Consider the following 20986-nt stretch of genomic DNA (forward strand, 5'->3'; position numbering starts at 1 on the left):
CTTTATTTAATCACAAATGTTTTCAGCCTAATGGAATAGGCTGAAAACGTTTGTGATTAAATAAAGTATTCTCAGCGATATAAGGTGTTAAATGTTTTATTATGTATCCCAATTATACCCATCTTGCTCTCTGCAGATTACTCTGTAATGATGGACTCCTACAACCTTATGGAGAAATCAAGTGCATGTCAAGCACTGTACCTCTCAAAAACACCGAAACAAATTTATCATGCACAACGTTAGATCTACAGCTAGAATCTTAGTGTGTCAACTTAGTGAACATAAAAAATATTTAAAACAGGGTAACCAAACCATAGAACTATCTAAACTGGTTTTAACATCTACTTTTGATGTCATATCGTACATGGTTCTTCCAACAATGTTGAAATCAGAGATTACTTTTCTATTTTTCATACAAGAATCCTCTCCCTTATGATGTGCATATCAAAACTGCATTTTTATTATAAGGGCAATGGTTTAACTTGAAACTATTGTTATATGACTAATTTTATTTGATTATGTTTAGTTTCTGTGAATATCTATTTTGTATCTAATTTTCATATTTCTATATTTTTCTATTACAACAACTGCTTGTTTTAATTTAAATTTCAAATTCCTTATGCTATGTTTATTTGAATGTTATTCTTTTCAAACTTATCTACTTAACCATCTCAAAAAACTATTCTAATTTTGAAGATTTATGCATGAAGATGACAGAACTGTTTCTTATTGAAAATACTTTCACTTTTGTATGATGATAAAAATTTATTTTAAATACACTGTTGTAACATCAGAAGACAGTAATTCTTTCAATTAATGTTTCTGATTTAAGTTCAGTTAGTTTCTTTGTTTAAGATTATATTATTATTAATATAGATAAAGTAAAATGACTTTAATTCTTGGACAAATATTTTTGGCCATCATTTAATGGTCATCTTCTTGTCACATATCAGAGAAATAGGATAGAACAATTCCAAAATGCATTTTTTTCTTCTTATTTCATTTATAACCATTTTATTATATAAATTAAATTTTTTATCACACACTATATTTGACAATAGGATTAAGGAGGTTACATTTATATCATTTTTACTCATAACCTATAGGAAATAGAATTTGTTAAAGACTTTAATAAAAATAAACAATTCTAGAAATATAATTACATATGAAAATATAGATTTGATATCAATGCTGTTTTCTAACTTCAGAGGAATATCACACCTTGAATTAGCAGAGTTTGGAACATGTTCTGTGTTCTGTTTAGAATAGTTAGGCCAAGACTCCACTAACATAAAAACAGGTGCAAAACCCCTTGCCGTAAAAGCCTTTAAACACATGACCATGATATTTTACGCCTGAGCAAGTCGTAAAACCAGCATAAAAGCAAGTTGAGCAGTGCTCAACTTTCAACACAAATACGGCCGTAAAATGGCACCATCCACCAGTCAGAAGTCAGTGAAATCTAGGTCATTGTGACACGGTGCAAAAATGGCGGAAAACAAGCTTTTGTGTATGTTCTCTCATGGCTACTCTAGAATAGATCTGGAAAGATTTATCGAAAACATCCAAAAGTATTCATGTATCTACGACAGGAGGTATCCTGATTATAATAATGAATGTCTAAAACACGTGATATGGACAGCCAAAGGAAAATCCTTCAATTTCGAGGAGTATATACTAAAAAAGCTAAGCTTATAAGTGCTGTATATTATCTTAATAGTATGATAATAAAAGTTAACATATAAAAGTAAAGATATCATTTTTACTACATTTGTGATTATAGTACAGAAAAAACTCGTAGAATATAATCATTGTCTTTATATTGATATATCACGTATACAACCGTACAGGCGTAACTTCGACAGCACCATCGCCATAAAAAGTTCACTAGCCGGACCTCCACTGCAATCCAAACGCAAATAGGTCACGTGATTAAAAGTTTTACGGCGAGGAGTTTTACGCCCGTTTTTACGCTAGTGGATCTTTGCCTTATATGGTATATCCTAAAGGTGGTCTATCAAATGGATTGAAAATGTTTGATTTTAAAAAACCATGCTGTTTAGGGTATGATTATTTTTGTATGAAAATATATTAAGAATATAAAAAAAGTGTTGTAATAAACTTTTCAAATTATTCTTTTAAAAATATACACAGTAAAACCTTGGTTTAGTTCCACAATTCATGTCTTACTTCAGAAACTGACAGTAAATCAAGTGTTGTGCTAAACTGAAGTACTTCATACAATAAGAATTACATGTAATACGTGGTACAATCCAAAAGTTCGGGGACTGCAGTAATCTATGACAACAAAAGCATGTATTTGAAGTTACAGCGTATGAAATGGATTCTACCAAACCACCTCTACGTGTTCAGGTTAATTTCACCCATGCCATGTGATTAAACCGCGAACGCTACTGTTTTTTTTTCTGGAGATAGTTACCTTTGTTCTGCAACGTAATCAAAGTGGAGTTTCAAGAACAACCTCCAACATTAAATTTTGTCAGCGTTTAGGTAAAACAGCTACGGAGACTTTAAAATTGCTAAGAAAGGTGTACGGTGATTCTACCATGGCGAAGTCGAAATGTTGGAGGTTGTTCTTGAAACTCCACTTTGATTACGTCGCAGAACAAAGGTAACTATCTCTGGAAAAAAACAGCAGCGCTCGCGGTTTAATCACATGGCATGGGTGAAATTAACCTGAACACGTAGAGGTGGTTTGGTAGAATCCATTTCATATGCTGTAACTTCAAATACATGCTTTTGTTGTCATAGATTACTGCAGTCCCTGAATTTTGGATCATACCACGTATTGAAGTCTACATATAAGTTTGAATTGGAGAGTTTGAAAATTATATTATTTGTGATAGCAATGTCATTTGCAAAAATTTTACATTTAGTAATTTACAGTTAAGTATTAAGTTGTATCACAAGGATCAACTCACAAGTATTCATTGATGCTTTACAAGAATGGTGGTGTTTAAGAGAATGCTATATCAAAATTTGACTTATATACACATTCAACAGATACATAACTATTTTCAAAATATTTCTTTATCATTTAGTTTAATAGATTACTTGTATTGATTTTTTAAAGCTATAATGCAAATTTATAGCATTATATATTTTCACATATTTATTTACATCTGCAAGTAATGCTATATAGCATGTTATGACTATCCAAACAAAATAAATGGTTTACCTCATAAAAACAATAGTAACAAAATACATCAGAACAGTAAAGTGCATAAACATAATTAAAAACTTAAGAACAAGAAATAAATTTTACAAAATATATAAAAATTGATGAACAGAATATAATATTAAAACATTAAAAAAATAGAATTAAACATTATAAGATAAATAAAACACACGTATAAATAATAAAAGAATTACAATGATAAATTATAGTATATTTTTTACACTTAAATTTAACAAACTTAAATCAGAAAATAAAAAAGTGTTCCACATTTAAGTTGCTGTAACAGCACAAATAAAAGAATTACTGTCTAGATAAAGGAAGATGAAAATAAGGAAATGACAAACTAAATTTTGAGTTGGTCTAGAGGAATGTGGATGAAAGTATTACGTAGAGAATGTAACTCATTAAAATACTAATAAAATAAAAGCTAATCACAATAACCAATATGTACTGTACAAGGAATTTTGGGAATCCAAATCTTATTTGCACCACTATGCTTGAGTTAGTATACAATAGATAACCTAGCTTATTAAGCAAAAGATAAACCTTACAAAGTGTATTTTAAAATTTGTTCAGAAGCAAAGGAGCTGTGCTGCTGTTGACCATACAGGTAGACAATAGTCAACCAAGGATAAAAATTAGTGAAGAAGAGAGATCTCAAAATGAAATTACGTTACTGTAATGCCACAAGATTCCTCTTTTGAAAGCTAAATTTTAATATACACACCACTCCACACAAGGATATATGTACAAAAGACACAGAACCAACTTCTGGTGCATATAATACAAAAAATGAACATTGCACAAACGTTTGATATTGATAAAGTAATAAAACTTAGCAACAGACCAAGAACCAACTTCCAGTGTGTATAATAAAGAAAATGAAGACTACACAAATATTTTCCAACTCCTCCTGAGTTATTCAGGTGCGACTGTACTGTTACCTGATGGAACATTATCGGAACTAATGCCTATTTGTAAAAATTTTAAAAATAATGTAATTCAAAAGATCATTCAAAAATATCACATTAAATTTATATTTATATTTTAGAATGGTTGTTCAAATTACATTGTTTTAAAAATTTTTATAAATAGACATTAATTTTTATAACATTTCATCAAGTAACCATTCAGTTGCACCTGAAGGAGATGGAAAATATTTATGTAGCCTTCATTTTCTATATTATACACTGGAAGTTAGTTATTTGTCTGTCGCTAAATTTTATTACTTTATCAATATGATGTTTAAAAGTAAACCAAATGATTGCTGTAAGTAATCTGGCTATTTTTTGCTACTGTTAATAAATTAAAAATTAAGTAATTTGGTATTAGAGGTAGGTGCTATCTCTTATTGAAATTTAATTATTTAATAAATATTAAAATTATTATAATTTAGAACAGTCTGGAAGAAAAGAATCAGCCCAGAGTGAGATTTGAACCTGCAACCTACTCTTACTGTGCGCTGCGCTGCCAGTTACATTACCCAAACCTTCGAACAATTTTTCACTTCCAGACATTTAAATATTGATATAATCATTCACAATTACTCACGGGCACCAACTAACCAACCAGAGACAAGCCTACTTTTCCACTATGGCACTCAGCCAGCTATTGCTTTACCAGCATGTTGTATGTATGTATGTATGTATGTATGTATGTATGTATGTATGTATGTATATAAATGCATCCTGGATAGCATAACTGGCATCACACCACATGGTAAGAGGAGGTTGTGGGTTTGAATCCTGTTCAGGGCTAATTCTTTTTTCCTTTCTTTCAGACTGTTCTAAATTATTTAATAAATATTAATTTCAATAAGAGGTAGCACCTAAACATTGATCTCTAATACCAAATTACTTAATATTTAATCATTAATAGTAGCAAAAAATAGCTTGATTAATTACAGTGATCGTTTACTTTAGTATTGATACGTTTGGCTTTGGGATGTATATCTGCATATATATGGATGTTTAAGAGTTAATTTCTCATCAAAGATCATTTCAAATTTACTGCATGAATGAATATAATTAATTTTCTACCCATTAATGTAAAAAAGCATAAAAATATGGACTTCTTAATACTGAATTTGTCTAAAATCACTTTCCAGAACATTTATTTGTAAAAATTAGTAATCGCTATTCAGTGTAATTAACTTATTATTTAAAAATAGTTTTCTCTTGGAAAGTGAATAATAATAGCTTTGTATGAATATCATATTACTGTATTTTTAATATCTCATGTCTTTTATGTTGAAAAGCTTTTAAGTTATAAGTAATAAACAACTTTTTAAAATTTTTGTTAAAATTTCAGCCATGGCCGATGGTTTCACCCAAATATCAGTGGTGTGGAAGCTGAGAGATTATTAATGGAAAGAGGATTTGACGGAAGCTTTCTTGCAAGACCAAGTAAATCAAATCCTGGAGATTTCACACTTTCTGTTAGGTAAGGATTTGCATTTTACAAGTAATCTATTTGCATTTAAAATGGTTTACTGTATAACTGAAATGGAAAATGGTACATTTATCAGATAACATATTTTCAAACTATCAATCTTTAGAAATAAAAAAAGAAAAAAAAGTGTTATAAGTTGATCCAACTCAATTAGAATTTGTCCAGAATTTTGATGAATGCAAATAATAAATTGTCTAGTTTCTACATTTGTTCAGAAACATGCAATTCTTTCAGTTCGTTACAAAGTTAATTTTGAATTTTTGATAATTTTCATAATTACTTGAATTAATTTTCATAATTATAATAACCATAATTTTCATAATTATTTCATAATTACTTAATTTTTGTAATGAATTTTAAAAGTTTTGTAGTTTATTGTATGAATTTTGTGATTTTGTATGAGATTTTTATAATTTAGTAATAAAAATCCAAAATTAATTTTGTAAAAGTTTGTAGTATTGGACTTTTCCAAAAGATAGCATTTTGTTATATGTTTTCAATATTATTGTCTTTTAATTTGATCAAATTTGCAACTATTAAAACTGTTTAGCCAGTCTGGTTTAGTTAATTTCCAAAAGTTTGATTTGAATTTATGCACTTAGTAATGACTGTTGTTTTTTTTTGTGTTTAGAAATTTGCATGTAATTTAATAAACTTTTTCTTAGAATTTATGAAATCATTATAAAAAAAATTCAGAATTAATTTCATATTAGTATTTTTACTTTTAGGAGGAACGGGGAAGTCACACACATAAAAATTCAAAATACAGGGGATTTTTATGATTTATATGGAGGTGAAAAATTTGCAACATTAGCTGAATTGGTGCAGCATTATATGGAGAAACAAGCACAATTAAGAGAGAAAAATGGGGAAATTATTGAATTAAAATATCCATTGATGTGTGCTGATCCAACTACAGAAAGGTATATACTATTAAAATTTGCTAATTAATTTATAATCTTTTATAATTATAGAAATAGATTTTATTTCTTATAAAATAGAAATTTCATAATTGAATTTTTATTATATAATTATAAGAGTTGTTAGAGGGATACCTTACATTTTGTGAAATACAGGGATAGAAACATGTGACCACTATCTAGTACACAATCTCTGATCATTGTGTTTTACTGTTGTATAGCAATCAAGTTTAAACATGAACTTATTATCTTCCTCCTTCTGTACAAAACAAAAATCAATGATTGAATGTTTAGCATTGGAAGGTTGTATTCCTGTCTGAATTCATAAATATTCACAAACCATTTATGATGATGGATGTATAGATGTAAAGAATGTTTAGACATGGACTATAAATCCAAAAGATGCAATAGACATGAAATGTATGTTCAATGCACATACCAATTTTAGTAATGCATGAGGAGAATCTTGTTGATAATCAGATTTGAGAAAATTGCCAAATTAAGCAAAGGAAAATTGTTCTAACTACTCATCAGTGAAGAGGGAAAAACATTAGCCAGTCTTTGAATCACAGAAAAATTTTGCAGTAGATGGATTTTGGGATAGTTGGCAGATGCCATGAAGAACATGGAAAGGGAGTAGTTTATATGAAGTATCTGGCAAAGAGCAAAACATTCAATTCAGTGAAATATTATGAAACCTTACAAGCACTTAAGAAATTTATTCACAGAGTAAGTCAGAATGAATTCTTTTTCTTGTATCATGATAATGCAAGATTACACTTCAATAAGGAAGCAGTGAAGACACTTAAGAACTTGAAGTTACAAATTATTCTTTATCATTTCTACAGCTCAGATTTAGTACTGTCAAATTTCTGGTTATTAAAAAATATACAAAATTAAAAATGATGTTGAAAGATCAATGTTTTTGATTGGGTGACAAAGCTCAAGCTACTCTATTTGGATAAAGAAAAAGTCAGAACATTTTTTTATACATGAAATGTAAAAATGGATTGAAACTTTGGAAAAATGTGTCACTATGAAAATTACATTGAAAAAATGAATATGTACGATCAAAATAAATGGCTTTTATTACTATTTAAAATTAGTCATAACATTCTGCCTCTTCTTAAGCTAATTTTATAAAAATGTAGATCAAAAGAATTTCAGCAAACTTTATCTATCAAATGTTTTTGATTTTTTTGGAAAGTCTTTCTCAGTACATTGAATATGCCTATTGTCTAGAGACTACAGGTGGAAAAATTAATGTACATAAATTTGTAATGTAGAAAGTCACAAAAACTGAGCAAAATATTTTTTGCTCAGTTTATAAATAAGTATAAATGTTTGAAAAAAGAAACATTACAGGAATTTAGAACAATCAGTTTAAATACAAAAATATAAATTGACATATGATTGTGTAAATTCATTGTATTCATTTATACACTGAAACCAAAAGCGAGAATAACATAACAAATTAAAGGACTGCCTCATCATTGTTCTAACAATTACTTTTAAAGTAATAAAAATATCTATAATTTTATTATTTGTGATGTTTTTAATTGATTAATCCAAATACAAGAGTTCAAATTACGAGAGATTTTCAGGAATGAGTTAAACTTATAAGTTAGAGTTAGACTGTATTCTTGGCAAAGTTTCAGTTGTTAGGATAACATGTTTCAAGAACATTTTTGCATTGGTATAAAATTAATCTTTTAGTTGGAATTATTGTGAAAAAGCAAGAATATAAAATATTTCAAAATTAGTTTATGTATATCTATTTTTAATTAAATTTCACTATATAGATGTCATTTTAATTAACGGAAAGATGACAAAATATGTTTTTAAGTTTAACAAATAGAATAAGACAAATCTATTTCTCTAATTTATTTTCTCAAAAAACAAGTTTCTAAATATTATTAGTTTTTATATATATTAATAATGGAAAACAATCTATCTATAGTTTATGTATATTTTATAACCTATGTTTTATAGGTTATAAAATATACATAAACTATAGATAGATTGTTTGTTTGTGTGTGTTAAAATAATTATATAGTTTATCTGTTAGTTATATTTCATGTTTTTTAAATATCATGCAATTTACTTAAATGTTGTTATAATTTAATTGTAAATTTATGAAAATTATATCAACATATATTTGTTGTTAATTAAATTTATTTCAGATAGCATTAATATAAATAAATTATCTAGGCAGTCAACGTGTTAAAGCATGTTAAAACAATTCATAAGTATAAATTATTTTATGAATTTTATCAAATAACTTTTCCATTTATATTTATAAATGACCAATTACTTATAGTGATTGAATATTTTATTTAGGTGGTTTCATGGGCATTTATCTGGAAAAGATGCTGAAAGATTAGTATTAGAAAAAGGGAAAAATGGTAGTTTTTTAGTGAGAGAAAGTCTTAGTAAACCTGGAGACTTTGTCCTTTCAGTAAGAACAGATGATAAAGTTACTCATGTAATGATTCGATGTCAAGTAAGGTCTATTATTTTTCATTTTCTATGTTTTTAATAGAAATGAATTTCTAAAATACTTCAGAAATTTAGAATAAATTTAATTTGTTTAATTAGGATGGAAAATATGATGTAGGTGGTGGAGAGAGATTTGATAGTCTTGCAGATTTGGTAGAACATTACAAAAAGAATCCAATGGTGGAAACAACAGGAACTGTTGTACATTTGAAACAACCATTTAATGCAACTCGAGTAACAGCTTCTACTATTGACAAAAGAGTAAGAGAATTATCTAAAGATAATGAACACAGTAGTGGAAAAGCTGGATTTTGGGAAGAATTTGAGGTAATATTTTTACAAATCATATGAATTTACTTTTTCAATTTGATATTTATAAATGATGTAATTCTATTCAGAAATTATTGCATTAAATTGAGAAACATCTATCTTCTATTTAATATTTCAAATCTAATGAATAACTTTTGAAATTAACTAATCTTGAATAGATTGTAATTAAATATGAGTGTGATTATAACCTGAATATTTGAATTTAATTCAAAATTTGTATTTTATATGTTAAGATTAGGACTTCTTTATTTCTCAGTATATGAGAGGTTATTTGATATAAAATTGAGGTACATTTCCAGAATGTATCAAAATTTAGAACAAGAAAAGAAACAAGTAGGAAGAAAATTTTAGTCTAAAATACACCATTATTTTAATTTCAACTTAAATCATCTGAACACATACATGATATCTTTGTGTTTCGTACCTGTTGGTCTCTCATCAGTGGGTATTCGACCAACATGTTCTAAAAAATTTTAAATTTAAAATTGTTACAAACTTATTTAAAAAACATAAAATTCCCAGCAATAAATTAATTTAAAACTTACAATTCTCAGGTTTTTAAATACATCCTTGAATCCAAATTTATTAAAGGCAAAGAACAATAATATAAATCCTAACATATTCCTGTTTTTAAAACAATATAAATAATTAAATTAATGAAGATTGGTTTAAACCTATACTAATAAACTTACATCATCAAGTTTTCACTTTTCCTTGAACATCATCTTAACCCTATTTGTTTTCTCCTTTTATACTTCCCCTTCTTTCCCTCTAAAGGTGATGCTGTTCCATGATTGGTGTATTTCTCTTCTTGTGTTGTTGTTTATTCTGTCTTTTTGTTTAACTATATCAATGTGTTCATACAATTGTCTTTTATAATTATTTTTTCTGTTTTTTCCTTATTTTTACTGTGTTCAAATTTATTTTGAATCCTGTTAAATTGCAATGGGTAGCTGCCAGCTATCCAGTATAATAAGTCCTAATAATAGTTAAGTCCTAGTTGGCAATTTAAGTTGAAATCATTAAGTTAAGGACACAAAGGCATATAAATTGATCATTATTTTACATTTAATATATTTATATAAAGTTTAAAATACACTCATTGCCGTAAAAATTAGCACACCAAGAATTCTGTCCCTTTTGGCCTATAGAAAAAGCATGCAAAGGCATCCTGTCTGTAGTTTACCTGTTGCAGAGGGATGCTGCATCACTAGAGATGCCTCTATGTTGCAATTGAAGACCATATGAACAACTAACTGAGTTTGAGAGAGGAGTCCTTCCTTTCTCAAACTCAGTTAACTCTTCCTTGGTGTGCTAATCTTTATGGTAATGAGTATATTTTGTTAATAACTATAAACAAATGAAAAGCCATTAAATGATATTTTGATAATGATAAATTTATCATTAATATTATGTATTCATTTCATGTTGAATGAAAAATGAATTAAAAGCAAAAGAAAGAAATGCTAGTAGATTGAGTAAAAAAATTTTTAAAACTTAAAATATTTTAATATTTAAAGTTAATATATACTGAAAATGACAATAGTATGACTAAAATTATAAAATATTTTAAGAATATGAAAGAATTATTTATTTTGTTATCATAAAATTTTTGTATTGCAATATATCAGACTAAATAAAAAAAATATTAATAAAATTTATTATCAATGCTACAAAAATATGGAAGAAACTAATTTTGATATAAAATCAGTCCAGTTATTTAAATTAGGAGAGTGAAAAATAACATAAAATTTGTTTTTAACTTGTATCATTTGAAAACCACTCTAGACAAAGTGATAATAATCATTACTGTTAATTTAAAATGAATAAGTAATTTTTCAAAACTCTAACTGTTAAAGCAACTACAAAATTCATAAATAACAACATTCTATCAATTAGTAATGCTATTCAAATAATTCAAAATAAATATATTTTTATTGTATTTTAATTGAATGTTTTATTTTATTTATTTATTTGTTTGTTAGTTGTTGTTGTTTGCAAGCAAGATATTATTATTGTTTTTGTATCTTGTTGTTGTTTCAGGGTTTATTTTGGAAAGTTTCTTTCTTGTCTTGCTGGACATTATATGTAGCAACTGTAATAAATGAATAAATTTAACAAACTGTCTGGTAAAATTTTAGCACAGTCAAATAAAAAAAATAGAAATGAAAATTATAATTTATTTTTGTTGTTTATAAAAACTACCATTTTAAGTTCATATTACTGTAAATAAATTTTATACAGTATTATATATTTAAATCTACTGTAATTGTTAAATAGCTGATAATTTAAAATTTTATCTATCTTGTATTAAGAATATAGCTTTAGTAATCAACTTATTAATTTTTAAATAGTATCTGCAACAACAAGAGTGTAAGCATTTATATAGTAGAAAAGAAGGACAAAAACCAGAAAATAGAGCAAAAAATCGTTACAAGAATATACTTCCATGTAAGTAAAATCAATTTAAAAATTTTTAAACTTTAAACTCATATATAAAAGTAGTATAATTGATAACTTATTATTTGAAGTCATTATTATTAAAATATTTGATAGAAAGCTGTTTAAAAATCTAGTTTGTAAACACTTTCATCTTCTTTAATCAGAAAATTTTGATTTTGAACAAATTGCATTATATTGATAGGTATAAATTCTAATTTATAAAAATACATTTTTCATTTTGCTCGGATTAAGTGAATGTTGTCCTTATATTTTTATTCTGAAGAAATATTTTGCTAATTGATTGAATACTCCATATTATAGATTATTTGTGATTTATTCTACATAGATTAATTTTGAGATATTACAATATAAAAAAGACAATTGCACAGTGACTTGCATTCTGTATTATAAAAAATTTTAAGAAAGAATTATATTCAAAATCTTCTCCAATAACATATTTTCATTCTTAAAAAAATAAACTTACAAAAATATAATATCTATTTAGTAATAATAATGTTGGCATAATTAGTCAACTTGTACTATGAAGATACTCTGTTTTTAATTTAAAATAACACTAAGCAACCTTGTGTTTTTAGTGTTTTGTCAAACTGATCAATCAGACTGTAATATTTATGCAAACATTTATTTTTTAGTTTCTTCTCTTAATAAAACCACAAAAAATTCATAGGACTCTTACTTACATTTTAAAATCTTTTGCTAAATTTAATAAAAACAGTTAAGTGCACATTTTCTTGTCATTAAATTACCTGAGAGTAGTATTTTTGCATTTGTTTACTTTTTCTGAATCACAGTTGTTTTTGCTAGTTCAGTTCATTGGTTTATATATACTGGAAGAGAAGATCAGATCGAAGTCTGGGTAGCGTAACCAGCAATGCGACCGCACAGTAAGCGGGAGTTGCGGGTTCAAGTCCCACTTCGGGCCGATTCTTTTCTTCCAGTTTAATCTAAATTTATTTAAATTATTATAATTATTAATTTTAATAAGAGATGGTGCCTAACGCCTACCTCAAGTGCCAAATTTATTTATAATCTTTAATCGTTTATAGCCCGATTATTTACGGCAGTGGATGATGTAATGGATTAATATTATCGTGTTTGATGAGTGTTTATTTTTAATATTTTTGTACACAGATGGTATGGTTGTAGCTTGAGGCATGTGTTTATTGTTGATGTTTCTGTCAGTCTGTTATGGAGTTTGTTTGAGACTGCATCTAATCCTGGAGTGTAGTTCACATTCAGGCAATTCTAAAATGCAATTTGACTTGTTACCAGTATATATTTTATAACTGTGTGTTTTTGTTAGTTTATTATTCAATAATAATACTTTTATAAAAGTTAACTATAAGAAGTAATAATTAAATTAACAAAAATAAAATTATTTTGAAATTTTATGATTATCATCATTTTTTGTTTTGTTTTGTTTTTTATTTGTTGAACACTGCCTTTTCATATATTTTTCCTGATGATGACTAAGAATCTTGCTTGTTGGCTCTTAAATCAGGCATAAATATCTAGCTTAACACAATTATGTTATTGACATTTTTTTTTGTATTACATTATTGACAGTAAGATGTATTTTGGGTCTTTTTGACCCCTCTTTAGTTGCATTTTTCTGTATTATTGGTTGTTGGGTTGTAATTTGAAAAAATTGTAGACTTATAAATTTCCATTGTTGTCTGTTTGTCCATCTTTCCTTAATCTTAAGAATCAAGTTAGATAGATAAAAGATGAGACCAGATATGGAAATCTTAGGGGCAGAGGCCTCAATTAACTATATATGAATTTCTGATGCAAACCAGAAGTCATGTTATTTCAGTTCAAAAATTTTCTGCTGAAAGTTATTAGATAGCTGACTTGCACGACTATATTGTTAAAGGAAAAGTATGATGTACAGCCATTACTAATTTAGAGTGGAGAATATATATTTTAAGTTAAATAAATTAAAAATAAGATTAAAAATTGCAACCCAGCATTGTGACAATGTCATAATAAATAAATTCTTGTTTTATATTTTATACTTTTATTCCTTCTCTAACATAATAAATCCTTGAAAAAGTTAATTTTTTAAAGAGATTTATTATATTGTTATGTTCTTGTAGGCTGCTATTGAACCTAAGAGTTTTTATCTTTCTTGTATTTAAGCTTCCAGCAGAATTGTTGTGTGCATAAAATTTTTTTATAAATTTTAAAATTAATTGTAAAATTGGCTTTATCATCATTAATTTTAAGGATTTAATAAAAATATAAGTTTAAAATTTGATGAAATAGTTTTTCAATAATGAAAATACATCAACTCACAATAGGTCTTTTTTTGTAGAAATTGTTAGTGTTGCTTACTACAGCTTGTTTGACTCCTGTACTGTAAAAATTTTAAATATTTCAGTACTACTGAAAATCAATTAATTATTTTTAAATATGGTTCTGATTGTTAAAAAATAATTTAAATAGATTTTTAAACAGAATTACTTATTCTTTTGTTATAAAAATTCTTATTTTTAATTAAATTTTTTTAATCAAATTATCTTTTTAATAAAAGACGGCTATAATATACTATTGAAAAGTATAATAATTGTATTTCATCTTTGAATAAAATTTTCCAATAATTTATTTTTATAGATATGATTTAAATATTATATGTATTTGGAAGTTTCATTTATATATAGTAAGTTTTTTAGTTTTTAATATATTAGGGCGACCAGAAAGTAATGTTGTTTTTTTACATTAAAATCAAACAAATAAATTTTTAACTTGTTTTTATTTTTAATCAATGATGTAATCACCCTCATTATCAACAACCTTTTGCCATCTAGTGTGCAAATTTTTAATGCCAGATCGATAAAAACCAATTGGTTTTTGAGCAAAATATCTGGAGATGGTATTTCGAAAATCATCCAAATTTCAAATTTTCAAATTTTTTGTCACATAGAAAGTGTTGTAGCTGTTGGAATAAATGGAAATCCAATGGTGCAATGTCAGGCAAGTATGGTGGGTGAGGCAATACCTCCCACCCCAATTCATTAATTTTTTCCAGGGTTTGTCTTGCACAGTGTGGTCTTGCATTATCATGTTGCAGAATAATGCCTTTTCTCTTCACAATCACTGGAAACTTTTCAATTAAAGATTGATTTACTTGATCCAATTGTTCACAGTAAAGGTCTGCATTCACAGTTTTTCCAGGTTTCAGCACTTGAAAATGAACAATTCCATGAATACTTCACCAAACACACAAAAGTACTTTTTTGGGATGTAAACCTGGCTTAGCAGTACTTTGTGGCAATTCATTTGGAGAGAGCCACTGCCTTTTGCATTTTGGGTTATCATAGAGGACCCATTTTTCATCTCCAGTGATCAAGCGATCAAAAAACACTTCTGTATTGTGCCGTTGAAGCAATAAGTTGCATGTGGTGGATCGGTTAGCTTTGTTTTCTTCAGACAGATTATGCAGAACCGAAACACCTGCTCTGCATATTTTACCAATCTGCTGCAAATGTTCTTGGATGGTCGAGCAAGGTTGGTTAATAGTGTTTGACAGTTCCTTGATTGTCTGATATGGATTTGCTTCCACTTCTGTCCTTAACACATCATTATCTAAAGTTGTTGATCTTCCTGATCAATACGAGTTGGAAAGATCAAAATTACCGGATCTGAACTTAGAAAACCATCTTTGGCATTTACGAACATCTAATGCACTTGGATAAACATCACAAACGTTTTTACTAGCAACTGTTGCATTACTACCCTTGTGAAATTCAAAAAGCATACAATGCTGGATATGTACCTCTTCTGGTATTTGGCTGGCCATTTCACCCAAAATTGCAAAAAAAAAAATTTAAGATTTAATTATTTACAAGTAAACAAGTCACTTTAACCTTAAAATGTCTTTTGCATAGCTTTGAAGTACACAATGAGCTGATAAATGATAAACAAGTATTGACATGTGCAGAAATGACATTACTTTCCGGTTTACCTAATATGTGAAAGGTATACAATTAAATTAAATTTTGAAATTAAAAGTATTGCTACTAAAGATTACTTTACTTTGTTAAATAAATTTTAGAATTTGAGTATTATTATATGCAAAGATACTGATGGTTTACAATTTTTGTAAATATATATTTTAATTTATAAGTTTAATTATTGATGATATTAAATATATTTATTTTCAATTTTATTTTACAGTTGACCATACACGAGTTATGTTAGAGGGAGTTGATCCAAATGTTCAAGGTTCTGACTACATTAATGCAAATTTTATTAGGGTATAATTTCTAATACTTTGTATTTTATAAAATATATTGAAGTAAAAAATAATATATAAATTTTGAATTAGATCAATAAAACTTTTTTTTATAAATAACTAGAATCACATTTTATTTAATATTTAAGCTTTTTAATTTTTTATCATAAAAGTAGAAAGTATGTATTAAGGCAATATTTATTTTTTATTCTTGGTTTTTTCAACACCCTGGTTACAAAATGCATAGAAAAATAAATAAATTTGACAAGACTTGCATTGATATGAACTTTCTGATTTTGTGCTTGGAAAATTAAAAAGCTTAATTTTTTAATTTTGGATTTCTTTAGCCTGACAATGATAGCAGTTTGGATTCTGAAAGAAAATACTATGTTGCCACTCAGGGAACATTGACTAACACTCTAGGAGATTTTTGGTGGATGGTTTGGCAATTAAATAGTAGAGTAATTGTTATGACTACCAGAGAGGTTGAAAGAGGAAAGGTTAGTTAAATGCTTTGATAACAAATAACATTGAGTTGCAGATAATTTTCATTTTTTTAAAAATACCTATTAATAATAATTATAAAATAAAAAGAGGAATAATTTCATATTGTCTATGATAAAAAGAGATTCTTTAATTAAAAATACTTTTGCTTTTTAGCAAGTAAATCTTCTTCAATTAAAGTTTGAAAATATGCAACAAATTTGAATGATGATTTAAATTAAAATAAACAAATTTTATAGTATTTAAATTTTTTTTTCTTGTACAAAATGTTGCAGAGAATTATAATTGTTGTAGGTAAGGAATGACTTAATTCCATACAGTTACAAATTTTAATATGGAAATGCTGCATTCATTGTTAATCTTAATATAAATGACTTCTGTCAGGAATGATATTTTATTCTTTCTTGGACTTAATAATAACTTTATCTTTTTTCACTTGGCTCATAATTGTCTTAGGCTATGATGGTTATTGTCATTATTGTTATTCCATATTTTACATCATGCTGATGTTCTACATTGAAGAATATCAAAGTGATGTGAAATACAGAACACTTGCAAAAAAGTAAAAGTACTTTTAAATAGAGAATATCTTTGTATTGTGGATAATATGAAATTATTTATTTTGATTCATTCTCTACAAGATAAAGTAAGATAAAATAAGAAAATCAATAACAACAAGAGAATTGTAAAAATCAGTTACTGTAAACATTTTTTATAAAATGATTTAAAATTTAAACAAAACAAAGAGATTACAAATATACTTTTGCAATATATTTCATAATCAAACCCAAACTAACAAAAGCAACTTTAAAAAGAGTAAAAATAAAAAATTTAATTTTTAATAATTTTCTTAATAATATAATTTTCTTGGTTTCACACTAATTTCACTTTGGTTAGTTAAAGTCTCTTAGTTTTTGATGATAATAAGAATCATCAAAACTAGAGAGGAATACTTAGATGATGATCCTTTTTTAGTCAGACATGTTGTTTTAGTATCTTTCTGATCAGTATTGCAAATACTATAAAATATTTAATTTAATATTTTTATGCCATATATTATCCATTTTACTCTTTTCCTGATAGTTTGTTTGGTAAAACATTTTTATTGTTGTCTACTCTATAAATTTTTAAAATCCAGTGTTATTTGCCATCTTGTTATTATAAACTACTGAACATTCTTTATTCATACCATAATTATTTGTGAACTAATTTTCAGTATAAATAAAATGTCCATGACTTCAATTATTTTGTCTGTTCATTGCTGTTGCAAAGTCACATATTTAATTATAGTTTTGGGCTACAAATTGTCATATATATGTAATGATGAATATAGTAAGAACTATTATTTATATTTTTATTTGAAAAAATTAACTATTTTTTCCATATTATAAATAATAAATGATTTATATTTTAGAATAAATGTGCAAAATACTGGCCCGATGTTGATGAAGTAAAGCAAGCTGGAAAAATTACAATAAAAGGCATTGTTGAATCACCTACTGTTGATTATACGTTAAGAGAGTTTGAAGTAACTAAAGAAAATGAGGTAATATTTTATCTAAAGGAAAACGATTTGTTTAAAAAATCATTCTGTATAATATTTTTGTGTATAGTTCAATTAAATTTTTAAAATGTTACATATTTATAGAAATATTTTACAAAGTGAGAGATAAATGTAAGATTAAGCAACATTTTTTATTATCTCTAATGTTTTATGAGTTCTGTAATAAAAAAAATGTTTGGTGTATGATAAAATTTAAAATACATCAAACATTTGTTGTTCATTTTGTATTATATAGTAATTTGTGATTTAAGTTTTTATAATAAATTCAGCAACTTTCTTGAAAAACTTTAAAATACAATTCAAATTTAAGTGTTTTTGATTTTAACTTCTCTTCGTGATGAATAAGTACAGTTTAAAACAATTTAATCATTTTAAACTTTAATCATAAGTTTTTGAAAAACAGTTTTTAAAATATTTTGAACTTGTTTATTTTATTAATTTAAAAAATATTTTATATGAAATCACTTTAAGTTTTTAATTTGACTTTTAGCCGTTATTATGTCTTGATATTTCATTCTAATTTTATTTATTTGATTGATTAAAAAACAAAAACTGTATATTGTAAAATTTATATTATTATAATTTTGGACACTGTTGTTTTTGATTGTTTGTTTTAAAGTAAAATAATAATATATTATTATATCACTACCCACAGAAAAATCCCTTCTTGTAATGTAAACCAAAAATTATCTTTTCAAATTTTCTTAGTTAATATGCACACAAGTTGGAAATTTCAGTATAGGAACTTTTTCAGTTCTTATATTTGCATTGTTTAAAAGTATGAGAGAGAGTTTTTCTTAAAAATTTTCTGACAATTAATGAGATTCAACTGTATTTTACAATATAATCAAATTTATTTAATTATTTCTTTTACAAAAAAATAAAACAAAATATGAAAATAATATATTTAAATATAAGTATGATATTTAATATATGTATTTAATGCAAAAATTTTTTAGATTCAATTGTTTCTTATGGTTTTAACATCATGAAAAGTTTTCAAAAGAGTTATGAAGAGCTATTTATAATAAATATTATATTTATATAAAAATATCATATATATCATCATTAATTTCACCAAATGAAGAATATTAAATAATTTTATATCTTTTTGTACAGCAGAATATTTAGATTAGTAATATAATAAAAAGAATCAACAAGTAAAATTTTATTGATATGCATAATAAATATTTAAAGGGTAAAATTTTAAACCTACAAATAAATTACGTATAAATATGCACTTATAAACATTAAAATTTTTTAATTTTGCAATAGGTCCATCAATTATCTACTGATATTTAACTTTTACTGAAATTTATTGTAAAAATTTGAAAGATACTATTTTTTTTTTTTTTTTTATTAAATAAAAGATCTTGTTTTGTTCTATTTTTGAATAAATTTTATTGATTTATTTTTATATTTAAATTATTTAAAATTTTAATTAAAGAGCTTTTAGATAGCATGGACAATGACTAAGAAAATAGTAAGGTATAACCAGTCAAGAAAAAAGAATATATCCTAAGTTTTCAGAACTATGCCACATCAAAAAATAAAAAACTTCTAATTGCTATTAAGAATAATATATTGAATTATTACATCATGGAAATTCTTTATTAAATAATAGTTTTGTGTTGTTTGTAAATTACATAATGGGTTTATTCTTGCATTATTATTATATTTCATTTGAAGTTTTATACAGTATATATGTTTTTATTTTAGTCAGTATTATTTTGTGTTTATGATAAAATATACTTTGGTTTTTTTCTAAAATTATCGTTATTTCTGTATTAAATTCATTTAAATTTTTATTCTTTAGATCCAATTATGACTATGACTATATATGTAGTTTTTGATTTTATTTTTTTTTTTTATTGGATTAAAAATGTTTTTGATCTTGCAAACATAGCTACTTATCTGTAGATTTAAAAAAATATCTACAAAGAACTTGAGATTTTTTCTTTTTTAATTGAATTATTAAAAAGTCAATAATTTTAAATTTTCTATTTTTTCTAATTCCTGATATGCATGATTGAAAAGATTAATAATATAAGCAAAATATTGTATGGTTTCTTATCAAATATTATTAAAATACTTATTGAATAAATTTAATGTTTATTTGATATAATAAAAATAACAATAAAACATTTATTAAATTAAATAAATTTTAAAAAAAATATTTTAAAATTAATTTGAGAACAATATATTTAAATTATACTTTTATTTAGAAGACTTTTTCAAATAATTTTTTTATGTTATATAATAACAGTGACATTGAGAAATTGGTATTTTATTGAAATAGATAAGATCAGTTATAAAAGTTTAAAGTCAATTTAAAACAAAAGACTAAAATTTCAGTAACCTTTACTAATAAAAATAGTCTTTGTTATATAATGTTGAAATCCTGTATATATAATACATTCAAATATTTTAATTGATTATTATGAATTTATTTTTTGTAATTACTGTAGATGAAAATTTATGAATTCTGTTGTTTATTCTGTAAAATTTGAGGTTCTAAAATGTAGCTTTATTGTTGTTGTTATAAACTTTTATCAAAATTTGTGTATAATTAATAATACTTAAGTGTACTGAAAAATTAAATTAATATTTATAGTCAGAATCAAGGACAATATATCATTATCATTTTACTGCTTGGCCTGATCATGGAGTTCCTTCTGATCCTGGTTGTGTTTTAAATTTTCTTCATGATGTTAACTGTCGACAAGATTCAATTCCTAATGCTGGACCAATTATTGTACATTGCAGGTTATTTTACTTTCTGTTTTTAGTAACTTAAATAAATAAATGACAGGCTTGAC

At 25.6% G+C, this 20986-nt stretch overlaps 1 protein-coding gene across 7 annotated transcripts in view; it reads left to right on the top strand.

Annotated features, from left to right (window-relative positions):
• LOC136973006 (tyrosine-protein phosphatase non-receptor type 11-like) overlaps positions 1–20986 on the top strand; it is a 66374-nt gene that overhangs the window by 29640 nt on the left and 15748 nt on the right. For all 7 annotated transcript variants that reach the window (XM_067267686.1, XM_067267687.1, XM_067267685.1 and 4 more), the window contains exons 2-10: positions 5510–5641; positions 6379–6573; positions 8911–9073; positions 9169–9396; positions 11754–11850; positions 16042–16121; positions 16447–16599; positions 18018–18149; positions 20782–20933. In XM_067267686.1, coding sequence (XP_067123787.1) covers positions 5510–5641; positions 6379–6573; positions 8911–9073; positions 9169–9396; positions 11754–11850; positions 16042–16121; positions 16447–16599; positions 18018–18149; positions 20782–20933 — 1332 coding nt within the window. The remainder of the gene's footprint in view (positions 1–5509; positions 5642–6378; positions 6574–8910; positions 9074–9168; positions 9397–11753; positions 11851–16041; positions 16122–16446; positions 16600–18017; positions 18150–20781; positions 20934–20986) is intronic.

Source organism: Centruroides vittatus, unplaced genomic scaffold (genome assembly GCF_030686945.1).
Source record: "Centruroides vittatus isolate TY-2023 unplaced genomic scaffold, ASM3068694v2 contig_3071, whole genome shotgun sequence".
NCBI classification, from domain to species: Eukaryota; Metazoa; Arthropoda; class Arachnida; order Scorpiones; family Buthidae; genus Centruroides; species Centruroides vittatus.